This window comes from Lampetra fluviatilis, chromosome 9, assembly GCF_964198595.1.
Source record: "Lampetra fluviatilis chromosome 9, kcLamFluv1.1, whole genome shotgun sequence".
NCBI classification, from domain to species: Eukaryota; Metazoa; Chordata; class Hyperoartia; order Petromyzontiformes; family Petromyzontidae; genus Lampetra; species Lampetra fluviatilis.
The window spans coordinates 11,928,807-11,955,420 of record NC_136283.1 but is presented as its reverse complement, the minus strand read 5'-3'; the positions used below and the strand labels follow the sequence as shown (position 1 = coordinate 11,955,420).

At 44.3% G+C, this 26,614-nt stretch overlaps 1 protein-coding gene across 2 annotated transcripts; it reads left to right on the top strand.

Moving 5' to 3' along the window:
• Window positions 1–373: 373 nt before the first annotated feature.
• Window positions 374–19,211, top strand: CBR1 (carbonyl reductase 1). 2 transcript variants are annotated; one of them, XM_078859785.1, is made up of 6 exons: window positions 374–451; window positions 6,034–6,077; window positions 7,762–8,057; window positions 13,057–13,307; window positions 15,472–15,616; window positions 18,613–19,211. In XM_078859785.1, the coding sequence occupies exons 3-6, from the start codon at window positions 7,766–7,768 to the stop codon at window positions 18,759–18,761; spliced, it is 837 nt and encodes a 278-aa protein (XP_078715911.1). In that variant the 5' UTR covers window positions 374–451; window positions 6,034–6,077; window positions 7,762–7,765; the 3' UTR covers window positions 18,762–19,211. The 2 variants fall into 2 exon arrangements, with proteins under 2 accessions (XP_078715911.1, XP_078715912.1); XM_078859786.1 differs by lacking the exon at window positions 374–451 and adding an exon at window positions 4,650–4,719.
• Window positions 19,212–26,614: the final 7,403 nt, after the last annotated feature.

Genomic DNA, 26,614 nt, shown 5'->3' with positions numbered 1-26,614 from the left:
CTGAATTATTTTAACACGACCATTATCCTTGTCTGAGCGAGCGCGGAGACATGACGCCACACCTATCCATTGTGGAGATGTCACCGGTCGCCGCATCTGCACTCAACGGATGACGTCACGCTCGCATCGACACGCGGGATGAGGTCCCGATAAACTCGACACGTTATGACGCCACTGTATAGCTACGCTATGGCGTCACTAGCTTGTCGTCGATGACGTCACGATAAATTTGACAGTCTATGACGCAACTATCTCGGTACGCTACAACGCCACTGTCTCAACGTTTTTGACGTCACTGTCTCGACGTGTTTTGACGTCACTTTATCAACGCGCCATGACGTCACTTTATCAACGCGCCATGACGTCATTGCCTCGACTTCGCAGGGTGACGTCAAGTCGCGCGCCCTGATTGGCTGCCGAGACCTCTCCTCTTCCGAGTTTCAGGATTGCGGTGAGGCGGCGCACGCTCATCACCATTCACATCATCATCACCACATCATCATAATCACCACAACATCATCACAACAACATCATCACCATTCACATCATCATCACCACATCATCATAATCACCACAACATCATCACAACAACATCATCACCATTCACATCATCATCACAACATCATCATAATCACATCATCATCACAACATCATCATCACCATTCACATCATCATCACAACATCATCATCACCATTCACATCATCATTACAACATCATCATAATCACGACATCACCACCATTTACATCATCATCACCATTCACATCACCATTCACATCATCATCACCATTTCATCATCACAACATCATCACCATTCACATCATCATCACCATTCACATCATCACCACATCATCATAATCATATCATCATCACCATTCACATCATCACCATATCATCATCACCATTCACATCATTACAACATCATAATCACATCACCATCATCACCATTCACATCATCATCACCACATCACTACCTCCATTCACATCATCATAATCACATCATCATAATCACATAACCATTCACATCATCATAACATCACCATGCACATCAGAATCACATCACTATTCACATCACCATAATCACATCATAAACCCCACCGTTACATAACAACTATATCGTCATGAACACAATCAGCATTAACATCGTCATCTACACAACTCACCGGTACCATCACCATTAACAATCTTTAACTATTTTGTCAAATAATCTTTCCAGCAACGTGGTTATCACATCTGAACCCTGTCCCGGGACCTTGCCTAGGTCGACTCAGCCTCAAATGAGTACCTGGTCTCTGGGGGAGACAAAGGTGGTCGGGCGTGCTGTCCACCCTCTTCGTGTGCCTTGCCCCGGTAGCTTTCCTAGGTGGTGCTCGCTGACGCCTCTTGCCCCAGCCGTCTGTTAAGGCTACACGGGGGAGCTTTGCCTTTTGTTGTACGACCACGAGGTGACCTGTAAACTTATCGCACTCAACTAAAACTATTTCATTTAAAGCTTTCGTGACTGCAGGGATTCATATTCTTGGTTCTTTCGGTAAAGTCACGTAGAAGGGAAATAATAAAATTATACGAATTTAATACAATAAAAATTCACACGACTGCAGTTTCGACTGCAATACAAGCAATCATCATTAAGTGTGAAATCCACAGCAAGAAACACCTCATAGCCACCGTGATGATGAGAGAGAGACAACGCAAACTCAAAATATACAGCAGACGTCGGGATCGAACCCACGACCTCCTGTATACCAAGCGAGGTGGTTAACATCTCCTAGCCACCGTGATGATGAAGAGAGACATCGCAAACTCAAAATATACAACAGGCGTCAGGGTCGGGATCGAAGGCGAGGTAGTTAACATATCATAGTCACCGTGATGAGAGAGAGAGACACCGCAAACTCAAAATATACAACGTGTCAGGGTTGGGATCGAACCTTCGACTTCCTGTAGTCCAGGCGAGATAGTTAACATCTAGCCACCGTGATGAAGATGATGAGAGAGACAACGCAAACTCAAAATGTACAACAGGCGTCTGGATCGAACCCACGACCTCCTGTATACCAGGCGAGGTAGTTAACATCTCCTAGCCACCGTGGCGTCCGAACAGTCGAAGTTGCCCCATTGTAGGGGCAGCACGATCTGGCAGACTCCAAAACCAGTGGCGGCTCCTGCAAAATCTCTCAGTGGGGGCAAATGTCTGGATGATTTATAAGGATAAGGTCCACCCATGCAAAGGATAAATTAACAGCTTAAGCATGTAAAGGCAACTTCACTTCTTTAATATTAATGAAAAATAAAGTGACTCTTACAATACATCTTGTTTGTTTCTATACTCACTATTAATACAATCCACTCAAGTTTATTTTATTAAAGATTCCACTAGGTGGCGACAAATAATATTGTTGGATGCAACGTGCTTACGTATGATGACGTAAGCACGTTAGTGCGAGCCTTCCCGGAAGCCATAGAGAATGCATTGCAGCGCCCCCCGTTAGAAAAAAAACATCTTTGAATGTAAGTCTATGGGACCACTCTGGGCGATTCTCAGCCGGAGTGAAATCGCCCAAAAAGAGGCGGTACTCCACAGAACGTGACATGACGCTGATTGGACTATATCCAGAGGCACAGTGACGGCTAGCGTGACTCTGTGGTTGAATGACATTGGTGGTGCGTCGCCCAATCGCCCTAATGAAGAAACCGCCCCTGTCCAAAACCCCCCATCACTCACCCTCCATCACTCACCCTCCAAACTCGGGAATCTCTTTAATCACCGAGCGGGGGGGGGACAAACACGACTTCCAAACACATTGCGAGTGGACACCGAGACTCGGATCGCGCTTCAATGCCTGCACACATTATACACCAAAGCGGTCCACAGTCACCTGCGTGCCTATACAATATACACCAAAGCGGTCCACAGTCACCTGCGTGCCTATACAATATACACCAAAGCGGTCACCTGGTGTCTATACAATATACACCAAAGCGGTCACCTGGTGTCTATACAATATACACCAAAGCGGTCACCTGGTGCCTATACAATATACACCAAAGCGGTCCACAGTCACCTGTGTGCAGGGCGAGAAGCGAGATCCAAGTCTCGGTGACAAGTCGCAATGTGTTTCCCATAGAAGGTGTCTCTTTTTAAGTCGCATTCGCCCCCTCGGTGATTAAAGAGATTCCCGACTTTGGAGGGTGAGTGATGGGGGGTTTTGGAGTCTGCCAGATCGTGCTGCTCCTACAATGGGGCAACTTCGACTGTTCGGACGCCACGGTGGCTAGGAGATGTTAACTACCTCGCCTGGTCTACAGGAGGTCGTAGGTTAGATCCCAACCCTGACACATGTTTATATTGAGTTTGCGTTGTCTCTCATCATCATCACGTTGGCTAGGAGATGTTAACTACCTCGCCTGGTCTACAGGAGGTCGTAGGTTAGATCCCAACCCTGACACATGTTTATATTGAGTTTGCGTTGTCTCTCATCATCATCACGTTGGCTAGGAGATGTTAACTACCTCGCCTGGTCTACAGGAGGTCGTAGGTTAGATCCCAACCCTGACACATGTTTATATTGAGTTTGCGTTGTCTCTCATCATCATCACGTTGGCTAGGAGATATTAACTACCTCGCCTGGTCTACAGGAGGTCGTAGGTTAGATCCCAACCCGGACACATGTTTATATTGAGTTTGCGGTGTCTCTCATCATCATCACGTTGGCTAGGAGATGTTAACTACCTCGCCTGGTCTACAGGAGGTCGTAGGTTCGATCTCAACCCTAACACATGTATATTTTTTGTTTGCGGTGTCTCTCATCATCATCACGTTGGCTAGGAGATGTTAACTACCTCGCCTGGTCTACAGGAGGTCGTAGGTTCACTCTCGACCCTGACGCCTGCTGTATATTTTGAATTTTGCTCGTCTCTCATCATCATCACGGTCGCTAGGAGATGTTAACTACCTCGCCTGGTATACAGGAGGTCGTGGGTTTGATCCGACCTTGACGCCAGCTGTATATCTGGAGTTTGCTTGTCTCTCTCTGCCCGTGGTCGCATGGATTTTTCTCCGGGTCTTTCGGGTTTCCCTCCACATTTAGAAACATGCGTTGAGAGTATTTGGCTGCTATCAATTTCCATGTGATAAGCCACTTCGTTGAGCTATCATTTGTGGCTAGGTCGCCTCTGAAAAAGAGCTACATTGCCCAGTGGACCTTACCTGCTAAAATAAAAAAAATCTTTACTTTTAATTTTTTTTTACTCTATTTTAAAATCTAATCTTTCTTGCCTTCGCCAACCTTCACCGACCGGCGTGGTGTGAAGTATGATATTCACAATCCCATTGGGAAAATTGTACAATTATTCACCTATGTGTTTTTTGTCACAGTTTGTGTGTAAAATTAGAAGTACAATAGTTCCGCATGTGTCCTAAAACCATAATAAATGTGTTCTGTAACAGTGGTTGCACAATACGGTACATGCAGTACTCTGAGTTTCTGTGGTACACTACCGCCTATGCACTTTTACACAGTGCACTGTTACACAGTGCATATGCATTATTGTAACACTGAAACAGCGTACTGCATATGTATTGTTACAGTACTGCATTAGTACTGCACATGTACTGTCAGGGTGTGTCGTATGGCGCTGTTTGTGAAGGCCTGGATAAGGGGTCACACTGGGAGCGTGTATGCGACTCGACGGAGCCAGTCGGTTAAGCAACGGTTGTGTAAGTGGTTAATCATTAACATAACATTTAACACTTGGGCTTTTGTAAGGATACAAAAACATTCAAAAGTGAGAGGTTCAAAGTGTTCAACTGCCATCAACAAACATCGCTGTAGGTGTTGTAACAGGTGAGAAGTTAACGCGTTTCTCGAATTGAGCAACGTTTTTGTTCCCGAAGAGCTTCGCAAAAGAGACCATGGAAGGGAATTCCAGAGTGAATCAGTGCGAGATTAGGAGCCGACAACTTGAGGCTGCAGATGGCATCCATGTGACGGTAACACATCTTGTTGGCAGACGCAGTTGTTTTGGCCTTTCTGGTTTTAAATAAGCCATGATTCCTTTGATGTTGCAGTCATTGAAATTTAACGGTTCGTATTCGTACGGACGTAATGCAGGCATTACTGTGAAGCCAAAACGGCGTCGTTTGGCGCGGTGTCGGACTTCGCGAATCTAATCGCAAAATTTGGTTGTGAGATTTGCTATGAACGACACGGTGAGCTTAAACAATAATTGGAACGTTTAGCACATGTACGTGTGACGATTGAATTTGTTTGGAAGGTCTTACGACTTAGATTACCCATATAATTACTTGGCTTCACCCAGAAATCAATTATGAAAAAAATTACATGTTTTCAGATCACGGGGAGGAAGAGGACAACATGGGGCACGCTGCATATGGGTAGCTCTGAGCAGATTTCGACTCATTTGGATGGTTGTCAGTTCGACACAGCCCATTATTCCTCTATGATCTATAAAATGAATAACACTATGTGGGAAGTTAATTGTGGTTATCTTGTGAATCAACATGTCCCCTGTTTAACACGTAGGCTTTCGCGACCAATATTATTCATAATAAACGTTTTTGGGTTAGATCGCATTATTTATAAATGTGGTGTAACCCTCCACCACCCGACACGGCCAATCAGCAATTGCATCCAGCATCTAGCGAATTGCCCGATAATGCTGGATGCAATTACTAGCGAAACGTTGTACTCAAAAATTGTAAATGTTGTGGTTTCACTCTACAACACACCGGTGGGCTAAAGTAGTGAACTATTTGTCTTTTGTCAACGTGACACTTTTTTTGCTGATTGGCCATGTCGGGTGGTGGATGGTTACGACACATTTATAAATAACGCGATCTCACCCAGAAAAGTTTATTATGAACATGTCCCCACCATATGAATGTGGAATGCTGCTCTAATGCTAATTTACACACAGAAAAACTTTGAATTGAGACTGTGAAGTGAACATCTGCTCATATTGTATTGCTGCGTCAAACCCATCTAAGTTGTCCTATTTTGTGTTGGGCCAGGGTGTGGAGAACTCCAGCTTTTGAAGAGCGGATCCGGATCACTTGTGAGTCACCCACATGCCCCCCTCTAACTATCACCATCATCACCTCTCATGAGTCTTCCATGGGACAGTCCGGTCCCATTGCATCACTCAGCCGTGCTTCCTCTACTCTGGGTGTGCACTGAGGAGAGGTTTGCTTTCAGCTAAATATACCCAATGAGGTGAATGGCCAGTGCCGGCATCTATGGTGGTCAGAAGGCTCTGGCAGGTGGAGGTGTGATCTGACGGCGAGACCCGCACTGGCAATTGGACACTCTAATGGGGATGGGGTGCCGACTGGCAGTGAGCAGAGATACTTACGAGACACGACAGACAGGAAAATGCATGAGGGAGGTGAGGTGAGAGGAGGTGAGAGGATTGTTGTTAAGACATGGTGTAAAATGAAATAGAGGCAAGAGAGATGAGACACGCTGACACGATGTGAATGAGGGGAATTGGCCTGGCAGACGGGGAGATCATACGTGGGGAGATGGAGCAAAGAGGTGGGCATGGAGAAGCAGGTGAGGAGGGCGATTGCAAAGAGCCATTCCCTCGTAGTGATCGGTCACCCACAATGTGCTGAACTTGAGCAGAGGCTGCACTCACTGTAACAACATGCTCATTTTGCCCAACGTGGTGGAATTATGATTTCAAGCCACATTTTTTTTTTAAATGCCACTGATTGGAAAATCTATAAAACTAAGTAACAGCCATTAACCAAACTTAAAACAAGGATTGTATTATATAAGGCTTATGACCCTGACTGGGCCCAACTTCAACTAGGCAATTTGTGTCCTGGTCATTAAAAAAACCATCTATAATCAGCTGCCTTAAGGCAGTCCATTCGATATAAGCATGTTTATTCAGAATTATTTTTGATACTTGTAACCAATGGCAGAGCCAGGATTTTCAGTTGGGGGTGGCAACCCCTCCAGCAATGAAAAATGATAGAAGTTGTTAGTAAGTAAGGACTTGTCCGTTGCTTTTTATTTGACGCGTGTGCGGCGATGGCGCAGCCATCGATCGAGGGTCGAATTCGAACCGTGTGTGATCGGCATCGCGTTCGCTGAAGGTATGCCTTCAGGGAAGTCGTGTACTGTATACACAACTGCGCACAATTCTGTGAGTCGCTTATAACTACTTTGCCGTTACTTATTGCCAATTATGGACTTAGACTATTGTCCTATCATCTCATAGAGTCCCTGGCACAATAATATGCTACACAGTGGCAGTGGGGGTCGAAAAATGCCAATTTATTACGAATAAACCCCAATGATCCGATCGAAATTAGGGATTTGGATCGGATCATTGGGGTGGCACGTGCCACCCCCCCCCCCCCCACTGGCTCCGCCTGTGCTTGTATCTGTGACCTATCATGAACAGACTGAACAAGCACATCCAGTCAGTGGTGGCGGGAAAAACTTCCCGTAGCCCGGTGATGCTTAACACTGCCATGTGCAGTCACCAATGCACCCCAATGACCTTCGTAATAAACATTGCGCATGCATTATATATCAACGATGAGATACGATCATGTTAAGTGTATTTCTAGTTGCATTCAGTTCTGATAAAGTGCCAATGGTGTTTTTCCATAAATGTATATTTTGTTACGTTTGTGGGTATGGTTAAAAATTAAATTTCTCAATAATAATTATAACCAAAAAAAAATGCCAATAATGAAATGTGCAATATAAATCTCTTTTGACAGAGAAATGTTAAAGAAAGTAGCGGTCGTTACAGGCGCCAACAAGGGCATTGGCTTGGCCGTTGCGAAAGGGCTCTGCGGCAAGTGGACCGGAGACATATTATTGACGGCGCGTAACGAAGAAAATGGTCAGCGCGCCGTCCAAGCCTTGTCCACCTTGACTCACGGGGACCAGGAGGCAGTGTTCCATCAGCTGGACATCACTGACAAGAAGAGCATCGACAGCTTCGCGGGCTTTGTGCGCGAGAAGTACGGAGGCATCGACGTTTTGATTAACAATGCCGGCATCGCGTTCAAAGGTGAGCAGTATACAAAAGTGTCAGTTTACTCGAGAAAAACATGACCAAGATCATTCATATTGTCATTGGGGTGTGGTGTTTCCATAAATGTATGCTGTGTTTTGTTAATGATTTGAGGATTATATAATTGTTATATCAGTGCCATTGATTTCAGTCTTGCTGCTGAAAGAGTATTTCACTTTAATTCTGTCCAGATCGGTGTGGCTCGTTTGCTTGACTCTTTCACATGGCCTCTCTGTCATGCATTTGTTGAAAAATCGGTAGGATTTTACGTACGTATGCAATTTGCACCCGTATACTTTATTTCTATTTATATATTTGTTGCGTGACTTGCTTACCTTTTCTCTACTTTGCACTCCTATCAGGGTTTTTGCATTGTTTGTTGTAACTTGCTGACCCCGTCCCTACTGAACATGTGTGACAAAGAGCTTCATGGCTCATCGGATTCCTCCAGTATAAATAAATATTCTATTGTTTTTACCAAATGCAATTACATTTAAATTTATTATTGACCACCTTTTTTGGATTGTATCACCGTTTTTGTCCTGCTTGTATCTCGAAAAACGAGCCACTTCAAAAGGTCTGGCTCTGAACAGTGGTTTAAAAAAAACGCATCTCCATCGTCTCGCAATTCTCTACACCGTAGCGTGGGGCCAAGTTAAACAAAACCCAAATATAGCCGATGGTGATCAGTTGAGACAACTCACTGCAGTTCACTTCAGATCTCATCACGGGTGGATTCCCAGCTTCACAGCCAGAATCTCTCTGCAGGACTTGACATGAGCACGACTCTCCGAAGCAGTAAAGCTGCCTGGTATCTTTTCCTTTCTTACTCGGGTTAAGTTCCAAATTGTAGTTCATGATTTAATGCCTTTGTTGTGATATAAAAATTAACGTTCTTGGCAATGTGATTAGTGATATTTGAAATTATTTAAATAAGATTGCACATTTAACATAACCTGCAGCATAATACAGCATATAATTTATATATATAAAGTTTAAAATGTGCATTTTATGTTTACACAAAATCTAAAATCGCGAAGTTTTAGAGGAACATTTTATAAATTTTATTGATTATCATCCTTATCTTTTTATGCTGTACTTCACTCTAAACGTGTCCCAAAGTGCAGCCGAGACAAAGTAGCGGCCGGGTGAGTGAACCAGCTGTTGTAGAACTACTATGGCACATGGAGAAATGACAACCAATCCACAAACACACTTTCCTCATGGGCTAGTAGTAGGAACAATTCCAACAAAACTTCCTATCTTTTTCATCAAAACCAGCTACAATGCTATTTGTCTGGGGTGAGCTGATGTATGCATGAAGAATAAAAAGTCTCGAGAATGCCATAAACTGATTTATATTTGGGGACTGAACCACAGGTTCTTCTTCTTTCGTATGGCATGAGGGGGGGGGGGAAGAAACAGTTTGTCAAAGTTGAATGCTTCAACTAATCTGTGTGGATCGCAGCAATACCGCCAGGGTGTGCGTGAATGGCGCACTTGTCGGTGATGTGTTTTATCGTTTGGGCTTTTCCACAGTCGCAGTTTGGCAATTCTTTGATATTCCATTTGTGGAGCAACGTGTACGACAAGGCGCATCTCCCATGCTGCGCCAGTGTGGTCCACATTTGTCATGAGAGAATATCGGTACTTCCATGGTCGGGTCCTCAATGATGCTTTTGTTTACCACGTTCTTAGCTGCCCAACATTCAGACCATCGAGTGCTTTTGTCTTTATTTTTAGAGACGCGTATCCATAACGGCTTCCTGGATTTAAACCTAAGGCTTAAGGGTAGCTATTGCATGGTTAGGTGTGCAGACAGAGCAGCTTTTGGAAGTCTCTGGGTATTCGTGGAGAAGTTGGCGATCGCCAGAATGAGTTTGCCTCACTCTTGGGGGAGGCCGTCATCCAGCAGTGGATTGATCATGGGTACTGATCATGAAGATGATTTGCCTCACTGGGCGATGATAGAAATACACTTTGAGTAGAGGCCAATTCTCGGAGCACTTCATGCGATTATAATGGGATCAATAACTGGCATCTCAAATGTCGGGATCCAGCGCATTTTCTTCCAGAGAGGAGTCACCTGATCCCAGAATTTTAAAATAAGGTGTGCTTCAGAGCTGTGCATCTGGTTACCTCTTGAGTCCCTTTGCAGAAAGACCCAGGGAAAAAACATATTTTGTGATAATTGAGCCTCAGTAGAACCAGCCAAGAGGATCGTCTCAACCCTTGGCAGAGGATGTTTAACAAACAAGCAGTCTGACCTAGATTACATTTTTCAGATTTGACTGTATCATGATTGAACAAAACAGATTTGAGTCCAGGGTGATGTCCAAAGTCTAGGGTCTCTGCATGATTGGTCTTTTATAGCCTGCAATGTTCCCTGTTCGGTGATATTCCGACCAGCTGTTAACGAGTCCCAAATAACTGCAAATGTTGTTTTCATATTTATCTGAAGGGAATATTGCTTACACCAGCCCATTATGTTTTTAATTAAACATGTATGCAGCATCTCTATTGTGTGGTTGAGGGCATTGCTTAATTACTTGGATATGCCTTGAAATATCAATCTTTTTGTTGTGTAATTAAAAAAAGTTGGCTGTTTTAACAGAACATGATTATCCCGAAGCTACTTCTTTTCCATGTTTGAATGGCAAATCGACAGAATTTACTATTTTAAAGCCATTCTGTCAAGGGCTTGAAAGCAGAGGAGAGTTTTCATTCATCAGAGCAGGCAGGATGTCACGTCGAGACCGATGAGTGAACGTGGCTCGTAATTTTAAGAGACTGCTTTCATCCATCTTCTTCAAGGACAACTAAAAGATGGCAGACAGGCCCAGTCGATTAAGCGAGCCTCCACTTTGTTTGGAGGATTGGGCGGTCCAGAAGCGCTCGTGTGGAAACACGCCGACACACAAACGTGCACACACGTTTGCGTGCACACGCTTCCTCGAGCCGGGAGGCACGCGTCCCCGAGCGCGCGTGGCCCACTATGCGCTTGCTCTGCCAGGCACCGACATCCGCAGGCGTGCGCACCTCAACGCGCGTCTCGAAGCCACGCAGGCAGCCTCATGGTAATTTAGTATTTTTCAATAAAAGCACTTTTTTTCAAAAGTGTGTGTTGTCAGTCTTACTAAAAAATTACAATAGGTCTGGGAATTGGCATTGTAAGCGCTGTTGTGGTAGGGTTTTTTATAGCAGTCGGATTAGGAGTTTTGTCGGTATTTTTTCATAACATATGAAGTGTATATGGATAGACTGATGTCAATTTTCCAGGCATAGCAATATGTGGCAATGATGATGATTTATGACAATGACTTGTTTTTGATAGAGCGCCGTTCACACCGCGGCCTCTCGGAGTGCTTTACAACGCAGTAAACGGTGACTTGCATCTCGTCTGCTGCACATGTGAGAAAGTGACAGCTGTCTCAGTACAGCATGAAGTGACTCGGCACACCTGATCTGCAAGCGGGCATTAGTCTACCAGTAGGGGGCAATTACTGCCATGTGTAATCCCAATTGAGTCATTTGCCAAATTGGGACCCAAGACGCCAGCACAGAATACTCGTTTCGAATGACGTCAGAGGATCTTTAACGTTGACTGTGAAGCAGACGGCACGTATTTAATGGTTATTGCGCTCGCTGCAATAACCAATCTGTGTGGGAAATGTTTATTCGTTATTCGGATGACGTGTGGCGTGAATGGTATTAAGAGAATTGGATAGGTACAGGAGCTAGTTCACTCATTAGGCCCATGCTGTGTCAATAGGCTCTTTGGCAAGTCCATTGATGGTATCGCAGTGAAGCAAAAGCCAAGACTGCTACATAAATGATACAATGTGGATCCCAATACTTGAATGTGTTGTTATGAAATTACCACTCGTCAACAAAAATATATATTTTTTGGTTCATATTTTCCTAACAAACTAGGAAGTAAAGCATTGCTATTGAACTGTTGACAATGTGTTCCGCTATGTGGCAAACATCAAACAGCAAACCGCATGGTCAAGAGTCGTCCGTTGCATTCACTTCCCCGCGGGATAGCAAAAATTCGTTCCGCATCCAATGACGCTCTCGACTTTTCAAGACCCATTTCTACCCATGTCATTGTTGCAATATCCAGTAGAGTTGGGTTAAATTAAAACTATAAAAAAAATTGTAAACGTTTCTCTTTTACCAGGTAAGGCCCACTGGGCTATACAGTCAACCCTCTATTTGCGAGGGTTACGTTCTTGAAAATGCTCGCGAATGCAGAAACCTTGTTCAAGGGGGAAAATGGGGAGGGGGAATGGTAATGCATTTAGTAACTCGCGAGTTTGCAAAACTTGCGCATAGCGAGGGTTTATGGTATAGCTCTTTTTTTCAAGAGAGACTCGGTCAAAAATGACAGCTCAACGAAGTGGCTTATCATGTGGAAATTTATAGCAGTCAAATACTCTGAACTCGTGTTGATTCTAAATGTTTAGGGAAAAACCGTAGGACCCGGAGAAAAGTCCACGCGACCGCAGGGAGAACGTGCAAACTCCAAATATACAGGCGTCGGGGCCGGGATCGAACCCACGACCTCTTGTATGCCAGGCGAGGGAGTTAACATCTCGCCATCGCTGCTTAATATCAAAATGTTGGCGTTGGTTATAAGAGTGCGAAACATTGAGCATCGCGTTACAATTTCATGGCAAAACTTCTATGCATCATGACCCTCCTGATGGCCTTAAACTTATTGAGATTTCTCTGTCTAAATAAAATCTCATTATTCAAGATAATCCTGGAAGCAACGTGATCCTAGTACTTTTGTTGTTCAATTGGAATTGAGATTATAAATGGACAATCTCCAAAATTGATACACTTAGTATTCTGTTGCCATAAACAGAACAGCAGTAGCTTCACTATTCATGACTTTATTCCAGAGTGTCCTGTTTGAGATTTTTGGTAATTTTTGTTATTGTTCGTGCGGTGTATCGCTAAATTACATGTGTTTTGTTCCTTGTACTAGTGGCTGACACGACACCGTTTGGAACACAGGCGGAGGTAACGATGCAAACCAACTATTTTGGGACGCTGGCGGTGTCGAAGGTTCTCCTGAAGCTGGTGCGCCCTGGAGGACGCGTGGTGAATGTGTCCAGTTTGCAGAGTAAACGCGCGCTGGCTGCCTGCAGCGCTGAGCTCCAGGCCCAGTTTCGCAGTGAAACGATCACCGAAGAGGAACTCACCGAGCTGATGAATCACTTCGTCGAAGACGCAAAGGTAAGTTGACTGTTTTCCCTCATTGATGTAAAGTTTTGTGGCGATGATAATTCTGCATTTGACGACATACATTTTGAACATGTTATGTTTTGTCTTGCATTTTACATTCTAATAATTTGGATTCCCAGCAAATATTACAACTAATTAGATGCAGCTATCTTATGGCCACACTCCTTTTGGACATCTGTGAAACTACTGGACATCTGTAAAAAGTAGCTTTATAACACATCGGATTCCTCCAATCCAAATAAATATTTTGATTCTTTGAATGAAAGGTGCAATCTCTATATATAGTTCACTCCCATGTACATGTCAGTGCACCGATGGCCTGCCTGACTAACCTTGTAGTATTTAATCTAGATCTAATTGATGATGCCCCAGAGACCTGTCAGATAGGCCAGCGCGCTCAGGCGCTGTGCATGTCCACACGACAAGAGCTTGAGGGAGATTGAGACCTGGCCTCTCACGTGTGTTGTAGGCACAGGCGAAGCAGGAAATGCTGGCCTGAGACGACCTCGGGTGTTGAGACTCGTCTACGTGCAGCAGCTGCACTGCTGCATTGGCTGCACACACCGGCAAGCACAAATCTGCAGCAGTGCAGCCTTGCTGAGGCCACCATTTCTGGTCCCTACTGGACGTAGCGTCACGTAGCTATCGTACGCAACGTCGATTAGTTGATATGTTGCTTTTGGATAAAGACCGTAAATTATTATTAATTCATCTTAGTTTTTATATTACCCATTGTAAACAGTCTTGTTATTAAACATATTTTACTAGGCTTTGTCACAGATTTGCCTATGATGAGAATGTTTCATCTCTTGGGTTTACCATCACAGTGCAGAACCATCCTTGCGAGATCACTGTGATTGGCTGCTGATGCTCCGATAGGCAGCGGATCGGATCACTGTGATTGGCTCTGATGCCGAAACCCCGATAGGCAGCGGACCAGATCACTGTGATTGGCTCTGATGCCAAAACCCCGATAGGCAGCGGACCAGATCACTATGATTGGCTCTGATGCCGAAACCCCGATAGGCAGCGGACCAGATCACTGTGATTGGCTCTGATGCCGAAACCCCGATAGGCAGCGGATCAGATCACTGTGATTGGCTCTGATGCCCCAATAGGCAGCGAATTGGGTTGCTATGAATGGCTGCTGATAGCTTCTTGAGGAAGTGTATATGGGTTTTGCATGGGTGTGTAAATACAGTGGGATGAATGTGAAAAGATCACAAGTCCACATTCACTGTGTTTTGCAAATGTAACACGATGTAAAACAGGGCAGTAAGTACTATAGCCTGTGTCAGTCATACTTAGTATCGAGACAATACAGTGTGTTCTAAAATACAGTATTAATAGAGTACAGTGATGGATAATTCATGTTTCATTGCAACTTCCCAAGTTACTTATTTAAGCCTTCAATAAAAATATATATATGAAATGTTTTCTTTTAAGGCCACAGTGTTTTTGACGAATGTGAGTTTTGTATTGTGCTTTTGCACCACCGCTTATGTAGCATCTCCAAATAATCTTAAGTCTTTGGAAGTTTGATGGATTAAGCACGATATCTATTTGCCCATCAGACTGCAAAACACGTAGGGCTTACCTCTGTTGGGAAAGCAAGAGTGCGAGTGATCCAGGATTTACGTTCTACGTATGTATGTTAAACTTCTTTCGCACCGTACGTATCCAACCGTGCTAACCGGAGGTGCGGGGGAAGGACAACAAACTAGACACAAACATAAATTCTAAATAAATTAGTTGGCAATCTAGATTTAAAAGTGCATAGCTCCAGTGGCTACCTAATATCAGAAGGAAGAGCTTTCCAGACGGCCGCAGAAGCGCATCTCAAAGCATGCGAAGCAGTGACCTTCTTTGTTGGATGGCTAGCCAAAAGCCACTGCGAGGATTGAGCGTACGTTGTCTCTGCCCGTGATGTGTTCCGCTGAGTGGATGAACTGTGTCTGTGCCGTAATCATTGCCCTTTCATAACGAGGGAGCATGACGGTTAATTATGCACACTGTGCATTTGTTGCCAAGAATTAGTCTTCTTGGTTTGAGAATATACCATACATTTTGCGTGTTTGTGCCAACACAAATCTGCTTGTTAACCACATTATAGCACTTTTTACTTACCACCAAGTGATTGTCATCTGTCTTAAAGCAAGGACGGCACCAAGACAACGGATGGGCGAATTCGGCCTACGGAGTGTCCAAAATCGGGGTTACTGTGATGTCACTCATCCATGCAAGAGAATTAAGTCGTAATCGACCGAATGACAACATCTTGCTGAATGCTTGCTGTCCAGGTATGTGTAAAATGGAATGTGACTTGTAAAATACGGTTAGAAAGTAAGGATATGTTCTGATTTGCTACGTTGAGGCATGATCTTGCTCACGACATTGCAGAGACTAATTCATTGCAAATTTAACCATAAACTTGCATCTTGGTTCTGATGTTAAAGCACCAATCACAAGGCACTGTACAAAACACACGCCGTCAGGCTCGCACCAATAAAATCCAACCCCAAAACAATTCAAGAAATATAAATAAGCCCTTAAAAACAAGTGCGTATTTATGCGCGATTTGGATAAAGCGAGGGAGTTGGCAGAGCAAGTGTCCAGTGGAAGTGAATTCGGCTATAGTGAGTTTCTCGGTTAAGATGAGCAACTTTCCTGAACAGTTTGTGCCAAAGTGCTCCCCTGCACAGCCAAGCATATGAAAACTGAGGCATTACATTGAACACAATTCGGAAATGCATCCTTACGGTCATTATTATTTGCTATTTATTTGCTCAAGTACAGCAATTTGGTTATTGAGGCTGTGAGAGGAGAGAGAGAGAAAAACGAGAAGTCAAGATAGACACTCGGAGGGAGACGGAGCTATTGAAAGACAGAGCAACTTTGAATGTGGGAGATAAAGAGAAAGCGGCAGAGAGACTTGCAGACACGGACATAAATACACAGTTGTGCGATACATACGGAGACGTACAGCCAGAGAGAGAGACACAAACATATAACAGCAGCTTGGGGTCGTTTCTCAAGAAAATAATCTGTAGGAAGCAGTGCCTCCTCTAACTACAATCCACCAGTCTTGCCCAGACTGGAGTACTCCTTCCACGTGCGGGGTGATGCGTCAAAGTCAAGAGTCACACTTCTTGGCAGAATCCAATCAAAAGCTGTCTGCCTTACTGACGATCCAGCTCTGTGACTCTCTCTGCCTCTTGCGCAGGTGCTTCTGTAATCAGCGCTCTTCATAAGTCCCTCGCATTAATCCTCCCCATTCTTATTATTGGCTTGTCAAGTTTTTCACACCCAGCTGAGTCCTTCCTCGCTTTGCACGGTGTCTTGAGATGCCATCCCAATCAGGTGCTTAGTCAACGGAGGTCGTTGTTTTACGATCAACCCACTCTTGCCGCTTGCATCTCTTTGCATGCAAATGTTTTCCTTGCTCACCTTCCGCACAAAGCACGTTGCTTCTTTCTTCACACCCTGTGCAGATAAATTACGTAATTATACTCCTTTTTATATCTGATTACAACTTTCGCACTTTTATACAAGGCTGCTTGCTATCGCTATATAAGTTTGTGACCTACATTGCTGATAGCATTTGAATTCACAGATGGTCTGGATGCACCTTCAGGAAGAAGAAAAAAAATATTTTCTTGGAGTAGAGAGAGACAGAAGCTCACTAAGAATAAACATCAGGATGCACAGGGACACGAGAGATTGAGCGACAGTGATAGAATCAGCGCGGGCAATGCACAAAGGCAAATATTGAGAGATGCGCACAAACGATATAGTTACAGACATAACAGACGCAATTACTGAAACAGATCCGCTGAGATGGGGACAAATGCAGAGATACACAAAGAGACGCTAGGATGCAGGGCATAGCTATCGGGCCCCATCTGACAGGCCCGACTTTGCTAGACTACCACACACTGACCTTGGCTTCTCCTGCAATGAGGATGACAGATGTTGAAAGAAGTGACCTCGTCTGAACTGCTGATTTTGATGGCTTATGTAGTCCATAACCACGACCCCCGACTGTGATAATAAAATACTCATGTTGACCCGACCTCACGCAGCAAACTGCATTCCGCACGTTGCTGCCTATATGGCATAGTGTATCTCCCAAACACTCTGTGTGGAAGATGGGTAACATCTGAGCAGAAGTCATCTGAAAGTCGTGACTAAAGGTCTAGGATTGTGGAACCCATAGTGTGAACAACTGAAGCCCGAGTACACTTCTTTGGGGGCAGTGACATCTACAACAGAATAGGATTCATATTGAGTGTTAATTAATATCGTGGATACTGTTAATCGTTAGCTCAGATGAATTTTAAACTAGATATAAATATGGTTAATATCTAGCAGAGGTGTGGACTCGAGTCATGTGACTTGGACTCGAGTCAGACTCGAGTCATGAATTTGATGACTTGCGACTCGACTTGGACTTGCATAACAATGACTTTGTCCCACCTATGAGATGTGGACTCGAGTCATGTGACTTGGACTCGAGTCAGACTCGAGTCATGAATTTGATGACTTGCGACTCGACTTGGACTTGCATAACAATGACTTTGTCCCACCTCTGATATCTAGTTTAAATCTTATTGGGTGTTTTGTGAGGTCATGACTTTCTGAATGTTATTCCGAATTCCTGGAACTTGTCCTGAAGATGATTCAGTTTTAAGCGAAATGTCGCATCTCATGGCGAAGTTTGGTTGTGGACGTTATAGTTTATCTTACCAGTCATCTTAACAATAAATGAGCTGAAGCACCAGTAATTGGGGCGTTAAATGTGTGTACACCACGTGAAAATCTAATTTGGTTGTCAAGTGATGGAGGATCTCGAAACAGAAATGTGACCGAACCCAAAAATCAATCGTGCATCATAAGCCTCACTTTCTAATTCATCACTACTTCGATATAACTCCATGGGTACGAGTACATGTGCACATGCACTTCTCTGCAATACCACTTATCCGTGTGTTCATGTTGGCCGTGGAAAGTCATTGGGAGCCATTCGCGTGTTGGCGAAGCCTTTGAAGCCTCGTGCAATGCTCTCCGTCTCGGCGCAGCCCATGCAAAAAAAAAACAGAGCGCTCCACCAGGGTTAAACAGCTTTGCCAAGTATTAATTGCTCCCATTATTTATTGTAACGATGGCGCGCTTCATACGGACATGCTGCTGCTACTGCTGCCTAAGGCTGCACGTGTACACCGAGCTTCTCGTAACGTTTGAGTGTTTCGCGCATCTGTACACAGCCTAATGTCTGTAACTATCTGTGTCCGCTCAGGCTGGGTGCGCACAGACATGGCTGGACCAAAAGCCCCAAAGAGCCCCGAGGAGGGGGCGGAGACGCCGCTGTTCCTGGCGCTGTTGCCTCCGGGAGCCGGCGAGCCCCACGGGCGGTTTGTGAGTGAGAAGCAAGCGGAGCCCTGGTGATTCACCACCCGGCCTCATCAGGGGAAACGGCTTCATCGCCACCCTGATCTTCACAATAATCGCCGCATATTTTTCTGAAGGATAATAATATTTGATAAATTCTTATGCACGCTGCGACCCTTCGTAATAGTTGCGTATAGTAAATGGGAAATTTGGGGAGGTTTTATTTTAACGCCGGAGTCTTTGCTCGGGTGGGAATGGGCCTCTGGTTGTGATGTGCAGTGATGCACCGTGTACCTCGCTCATGGGATCAGCAGGGAGCCTATAATCGTTTCTAAAAACCTGCATGCAATCTTTCTAAAACCCACACAATTTATTGCTTAATTTGAACAATGTTAACTGGAGAAATTGCATTTGAAGAAATGGGAGCAATTAGAATTGATCTTTTGATTGTATTGGTAAAACATAGAAAAATAAGCGCTTTAAAAAACAATAAATGCATCGAACGCTCGTTTCTAATTGTGCATGTTTATTTCTCGGTTTGGTTTGTGTAAACGATTTTGAAGAGTTTTTTTTATTAAACGACTCGAAGCAATCAATCCATGTGGATCGTTGTAACGAGCTTTGGAAAATTCTCACACTTTGAAAACGCTTAGACCCCCTGTGAATGTGGAGAACAAATCCCACTTTGTAAATTGCCTTCCCACACAGACGAACTAAAATCAAACATTTAAAAAAACAAGTACCGAGCAAGGGATACAACACATTCACTAAAATATAAGAATCTTCCGCGAACAGCTGAAGTCTTTACCTGATTAGCGAAAATAAGAAACTCGTCGCTTCCATTAAAAAGCAGCCAAAAAGCACATGCACACAATCCGAGAATACGAACAAAAAATTTGACATTACTACACGACTTCTATACAACTCTACTGTACATCAATCAATTTCCGCCACCACAGTGTAATCGATTCTGTCCATTAAAGCGATCTGCTCAAACGAGGCGGTGCTTATCTGTTTTACAGCCCTGAGCCAGTGGTGTAAATTCCACATTCCCATGGTGGGACGAATCTATCAATTGAGGTCAATCATTGTTGACTTCCCCACAAAGTGGTACTTATTGATCCCGGAGGGATGATGGGCCGAGTCAACCCCCAACCGCTCTCACCACCGCTTGATCCACCCGGCCTGGCTACATCGATCTGCCCCCAAATCGCTGCAGCTGATGAGAAATCCGCCCTGCGCTGCCCATCACGGATATGTGCCCAGCAACCGCTGGTCCCTCCCGCACTCACTCACTGCGGTTAGACGTGCCGACAAGCAATGGGAGGCAGTCTTCTTTCGTATGGCTGATGCAGAGCAACGACTACAATTTCACATTCAGGTGCTCAAGCCAGATAACCGAGTCAGGAGCAGCGGAGTGCATCGCTGCGATGTCTGCTTCGTGTGTGTGGATCGGGCATCGCGTCGTTATATGTTGTACGGTCTGTTATGGATGACCACAGTTGTACACTGGAGGCGATGGCGATGAATACACAGTCGGACAATCTCCCTCCTTCCCCCACTGTTCCGCCACACGACAAATACGAGTGAAGTGAGCGGTTCTTACCGTCATAAAGGTTTCTCTTTGGGTTCGATCGCCAAAATATAAATGTGTCGTTAAACCCGCCACCACCACCATTGGAACCTCATTTGCCAGTAAAAAATAGGAGTCATGTTTGCATAGACCACAATACCTGCAGTCATAATGCAAACAAAAACACAACTCTGATAATGTGCACTGTCCTTGATGTTGATTGGTCCACACCAGAGACAGCTTTCCTCAGAGCCTAGTCTCACTGTGAGCCTACCAATTAGTAAAGTTTGTCACGTAAGCAAAACGTTCCAATTCGTTGCTACTTAAGCACACCCACCGGTGGTGTGCTGGAGACAAGACCCACGACATCTACAATTCGAGCACGACGTTTCGCTGGCGATTGCAACAAACAGCTCTATCGGGCGATTGGCCAGAATTGCGTCGTCTTCGCTCTGAAATGGAGAAGTAAAATGCGATGTTGATCACTGTGAGCCTATCTCAGGACCGTCCATAAATGACGTCACGCACCTGGGGGGGGGGGGGGGTCAGACATTTGTGACGAGGGGGGGGGGGGTGAAAAATGTGACGTCACATCAAAATGCGCATCTTTAAATAAATATAAACAATAGAATTGTTTATATTCAGTGATTCAGCACTTGCTCTATTACTATAGTACTATACCGTCTTCAACTTTTTAGAACAACTGGGTGTTTTAAGGTTAACGATTTGTATTATCTGGCTGTTTCGCAAATGAAAAAATACAATTACTCTACTATGCAAGTAAAAATGTGTTTTTTTATTTAGGGCCCCTTTGCAACATATGCTACAGGCCCCGCACTGACTCGATTCGGCACTGAGCCTATCCTGGTGCAAAGACCGGGCAAAATCCTACCGTGTTAAACCTGATGCTTGCCGTGTTAAACCTGGTGCTTGCCGTGTTAAACCTGGTGATTACCGTGTTAAACCTGGTGATTGACGTGTTAAACCTGGTGATTGCCTTGTTAAACCTGGTGATTGCCGTGTTAAACCTGGTGATTACCGTTTTAAACCTGGTGATTGCCGTGTTAAACCTGGTGATTACCGTGTTAAACCTGGTGATTGCCGTGTTAAACCTGGTGATGGTCGTGTTAAACCTGGTGTTTGCCGTGTTAAACCTGGTGATTACCGTGTTAAACCTGGTGATTGCCGTGTTAAACCTGGTGATTGCCGTGTTAAACCTGGTGATTACCGTGTTAAACCTGGTGATTGCCGTGTTAAACCTGGTGATTGTCGTGTTAAACCTGGTGATTGCCGTGTTGAACCTGGTGATTACCGTGTTAAACCTGGTGATTGCCGTGTTAAACCTGGTGATTGCCGTGTTTAACCTGGTGATTGCCGTGTTAAACCTGGTGATTGTCGTGTTAAACCTGGTGATTACCGTGTTAAACCTGGTGATTGACGTGTTAAACCTGGTGATTACCGTGTTAAACCTGGTGATTACCGTGTTAAACCTGGTGATTGTCGTGTTAAACCTGGTGATTACCGTGTTAAACCTGGTGATTACCGTGTTAAACCTGGTGATTACCGTGTTAAACCTGGTGATTGCCGTGTTAAACCTGGTGATTACCGTGTTAAACCTGGTGATTACCGTGTTAAACCTGGTGATTGCCGTGTTAATCCTGGTGATTACCGTGTTAAACCTGGTTATTACCGTGTTAAACCTGGTGATTGCCGTGTTAAACCTGGTGATTGTCGTGTTAAACCTGGTGATTACCGTGTTAAACCTGGTGATTACCGTGTTAAACCTGGTGATTACCGTGTTAAACCTGGTGATTACCGTGTTAAACCTGGTGATTGTCGTGTTAAACCTGGTGATTACCGTGTTAAACCTGGTGATTACCGTGTTAAACCTGGTGATTACCGTGTTAAACCTGGTGATTACCGTGTTAAACCTGGTGATTGTCGTGTTAAACCTGGTGATTACCGTGTTAAACCTGGTGATTGTCGTGTTAAACCTGGTGATTACCGTGTTAAACCTGGTGATTACCGTGTTAAACCTGGTGATTACCGTGTTAAACCTGCTGATTACCGTGTTAAACCTGGTGATTGTCGTGTTAAACCTGGTGATTGTCGTGTTAAACCTGGTGATTGCCGTGTTAAACCTGGTGATTAAAGTGTTAAACCTGGTGATTACTGTGTTAAACCTGGTGATTGCCGTGTTAAACCTGGTGAATGCCGTGTTAAACCTGGTGATTGCCGTGTTAAACCTGGTGATTACCGTGTTAAACCTGGTGATTACCGTGTTAAACCTGGTGATTACCGTGTTAAACCTGGTGATTACCGTGTTAAACCTGGTGATTGTCGTGTTAAACCTAGTGATTACCGTGTTAAACCTGGTGATTACCGTGTTAAACCTGGTGATTGACGTGTTAAACCTGGTGATTGCCGTGTTAAACCTGGTGATTACCGTGTTAAACCTGGTGATTACCGTGTTAAACCTGGTGATTACCGTGTTAAACCTGGTGATTACCGTGTTAAACCTGGTGATTGCCGTGTTAAACCTGGTGATTGTCATGTTCAACCTGGTGATTGCCGTGTTAAACCTGGTGATTGCCGTGTTAAACCTGGTGATTACCATGTTCAACCTGGTGATTGCCGTGTTAAACCTGGTGATTACCGTGTTAAACCTGGTGATTACCGTGTTAAACCTGGTGATTACCGTGTTAAACCTGGTGATTGTCATGTTCAACCTGGTGATTGCCGTGTTAAACCTGGTGATTGCCGTGTTAAACCTGGTGATTACCGTGTTAAACCTGGTGATTACCGTGTTAAACCTGGTGATTACCATGTTCAACCTGGTGATTGCCGTGTTAAACCTGGTGATTGCCGTGTTAAACCTGGTGATTACCGTGTTAAACCTGGTGATTGCCGTGTTAAACCTGGTGATTGTCATGTTCAACCTGGTGATTGCCGTGTTAAACCTGGTGATTACCGTGTTAAACCTGGTGATTACCATGTTCAACCTGGTGATTGCCGTGTTAAACCTGGTGATTGCCGTGTTAAACCTGGTGATTACCGTGTTAAACCTGGTGATTGCCGTGTTAAACCTGGTGATTACCATGTTCAACCTGGTGATTGCCGTGTTAAACCTGGTGATTACCGTGTTAAACCTGGTGATTACCGTGTTAAACCTGGTGATTGCCGTGTTAAACCTGGTGATTACCATGTTCAACCTGGTGATTACCGTGTTAAACCTGGTGATTGTCGTGTTAAACCTGGTGATTACCGTGTTAAACCTGGTGATTACCGTGTTAAACCTGGTGATTACCGTGTTAAACCTGGTGATTACCGTGTTAAACCTGGTGATTGTCGTGTTAAACCTGGTGATTACCGTGTTAAACCTGGTGATTACCGTGTTAAACCTGGTGATTACCGTGTTAAACCTGGTGATTACCGTGTTAAACCTGGTGATTACCGTGTTAAACCTGGTGATTACCGTGTTAAACCTGGTGATTACCGTGTTAAACCTGATGATTACCGTGTTAAACCTGGTGATTACCGTGTTAAACCTGGTGATTACCGTGTTAAACCTGGTGATTACCGTGTTAAACCTGGTGATTACCGTGTTAAACCTGGTGATTACCGTGTTAAACCTGGTGATTACCATGTTAAACCTGGTGATTACCGTGTTAAACCTGGTGATTACCGTGTTAAACCTGGTGATTACCGTGTTAAACCTGGTGATTACCGTGTTAAACCTGGTGATTACCGTGTTAAACCTGGTGATTACCATGTTAAACCTGGTGATTACCGTGTTAAACCTGGTGATTACCGTGTTAAACCTGGTGATTACCGTGTTAAACCTGGTGATTACCATGTTAAACCTGGTGATTACCGTGTTAAACCTGGTGATTACCGTGTTAAACCTGGTGATTACCGTGTTAAACCTGGTGATTACCGTGTTAAACCTGGTGATTACCGTGTTAAACCTGGTGATTACCATGTTAAACCTGGTGATTACCGTGTTAAACCTGGTGATTACCGTGTTAAACCTGGTGATTACCGTGTTAAACCTGGTGATTGCCGTGTTAAACCTGGTGATTACCGTGTTAAACCTGGTGATTGCCGTGTTAAACCTGGTGATTGCCGTGTTAAACCTGGTGATTACCGTGTTAAACCTGGTGATTACCGTGTTAAACCTGGTGATTGTCGTGTTAAACCTGGTGATTATTGTGTTAAACCTGGTGATTGCCGTGTTAAACCTGGTGATTGTCGTGTTAAACCTGGTGATTGCCGTGTTAAACCTGGTGATTGTCGTGTTAAACCTGGTGATTGTCGTGTTAAACCTGGTGATTGTCGTGTTAAACCTGGTGATTGCCGTATTAAACCTGGTGATTGTCGTGTTAAACCTGGTGATTGTCGTGTTAAACCTGGTGATTGCCGTGTTAAACCTGGTGATTGTCGTGTTAAACCTGGTGATTACCGTGTTAAACCTGGTGATTGTCGTGTTAAACCTGGTGATTACCGTGTTAAACCTGGTGATTGCCGTTTTAAACCTGGTGATTACCGTGTTAAACCTGGTGATTATCGTGTTAAACCTGGTGATTGCCGTGTTAAACCTGGTGATTACCATGTTCAACCTGGTGATTGCCGTGTTAAACCTGGTGATTACCGTGTTAAACCTGGTGATTACCATGTTAAACCTGGTGATTGCCGTGTTAAACCTGGTGATTACCATGTTCAACCTGGTGATTACCGTGTTAAACCTGGTGATTACCATGTTCAACCTGGTGATTGCCGTGTTAAACCTGGTGATTACCGTGTTAAACCTGGTGATTGCCGTGTTAAACCTGGTGATTACCATGTTCAACCTGGTGATTGCCGTGTTAAACCTGGTGATTACCATGTTCAACCTGGTGATTACCGTGTTAAACCTGGTGATTACCGTGTTAAACCTGGTGATTGCCGTTTTAAACCTGGTGATTACCGTGTTAAACCTGGTGATTATCGTGTTAAACCTGGTGATTGCCGTGTTAAACCTGGTGATTACCATGTTCAACCTGGTGATTGCCGTGTTAAACCTGGTGATTACCGTGTTAAACCTGGTGATTACCGTGTTAAACCTGGTGATAACCGTGTTAAACCTGGTGATTACCGTGTTAAACCTGGTGATTACCGTGTTAAACCTGGTGATTGCCGTGTTAAACCTGGTGATTGCCGTGTTAAACCTGGTGATTACCGTGTTAAACCTGGTGATTACCGTGTTAAACCTGGTGATTACCGTGTTAAACCTGGTGATTACCGTGTTAAACCTGGTGATTGCCGTGTTAAACCTGGTGATTGCCGTGTTAAACCTGGTGATTACCGTGTTAAACCTGGTGATTACCGTGTTAAACCTGGTGATTGTCGTGTTAAACCTGGTGATTGTCGTGTTAAACCTGGTGATTATTGTGTTAAACCTGGTGATTGCCGTGTTAAACCTGGTGATTGTCGTGTTAAAGCTGGTGATTGCCGTGTTAAACCTGGTGATTGTCGTGTTAAACCTGGTGATTATTGTGTTAAACCTGGTGATTGTCGTGTTAAACCTGGTGATTGTCGTGTTAAACCTGGTGATTGCCATGTTAAACCTGGTGATTGTCGTGTTAAACCTGGTGATTGTCGTGTTAAACCTGGTGATTGCTGTGTTAAACCTGGTGATTGTCGTGTTAAACCTGGTGATTACCGTGTTAAACCTGGTGATTGTCGTGTTAAACCTGGTGATTACCGTGTTAAACCTGGTGATTGCCGTGTTAAACCTGGTGATTACCGTGTTAAACCTGGTGATTACCGTGTTAAACCTGGTGATTACCGTGTTAAACCTGGTGATTACCGTGTTAAACCTGGTGATTGTCGTGTTAAACCTGGTGATTGCCATGTTAAACCTGGTGATTGTCGTGTTAAACCTGGTGATTGTCGTGTTAAACCTGGTGATTGCTGTGTTAAACCTGGTGATTGTCGTGTTAAACCTGGTGATTACCGTGTTAAACCTGGTGATTGTCGTGTTAAACCTGGTGATTACCGTGTTAAACCTGGTGATTGCCGTGTTAAACCTGGTGATTACCGTGTTAAACCTGGTGATTACCGTGTTAAACCTGGTGATTACCGTGTTAAACCTGGTGATTACCGTGTTAAACCTGGTGATTACCGTGTTAAACTTGGTGATTGTCGTGTTAAACCTGGTGATTGTCGTGTTAAACCTGGTGATTACCGTGTTAAACCTGGTGATTACCGTGTTAAACCTGGTGATTACCGTGTTAAACCTGGTGATTACCGTGTTAAACCTGGTGATTACCGTGTTAAACCTGGTGATTACCGTGTT

What these genes read in the sequence shown, in the direction of transcription:
- CBR1 (XM_078859785.1), top strand. Translation starts at nt 7,766, where the DNA reads ATGTTAAAGAAAGTAGCGGTCGTTACAGGCGCCAACAAGGGCATTGGC. An exon ending in TGCCGGCATCGCGTTCAAAG is followed by an intron (nt 8,058 to 13,056) that starts GTGAGCAGTATA and finishes TCCTTGTACTAG; the next exon opens with TGGCTGACACGACACCGTTT. An exon ending in GCTGAATGCTTGCTGTCCAG is followed by an intron (nt 15,617 to 18,612) that starts GTATGTGTAAAA and finishes GTGTCCGCTCAG; the next exon opens with GCTGGGTGCGCACAGACATG.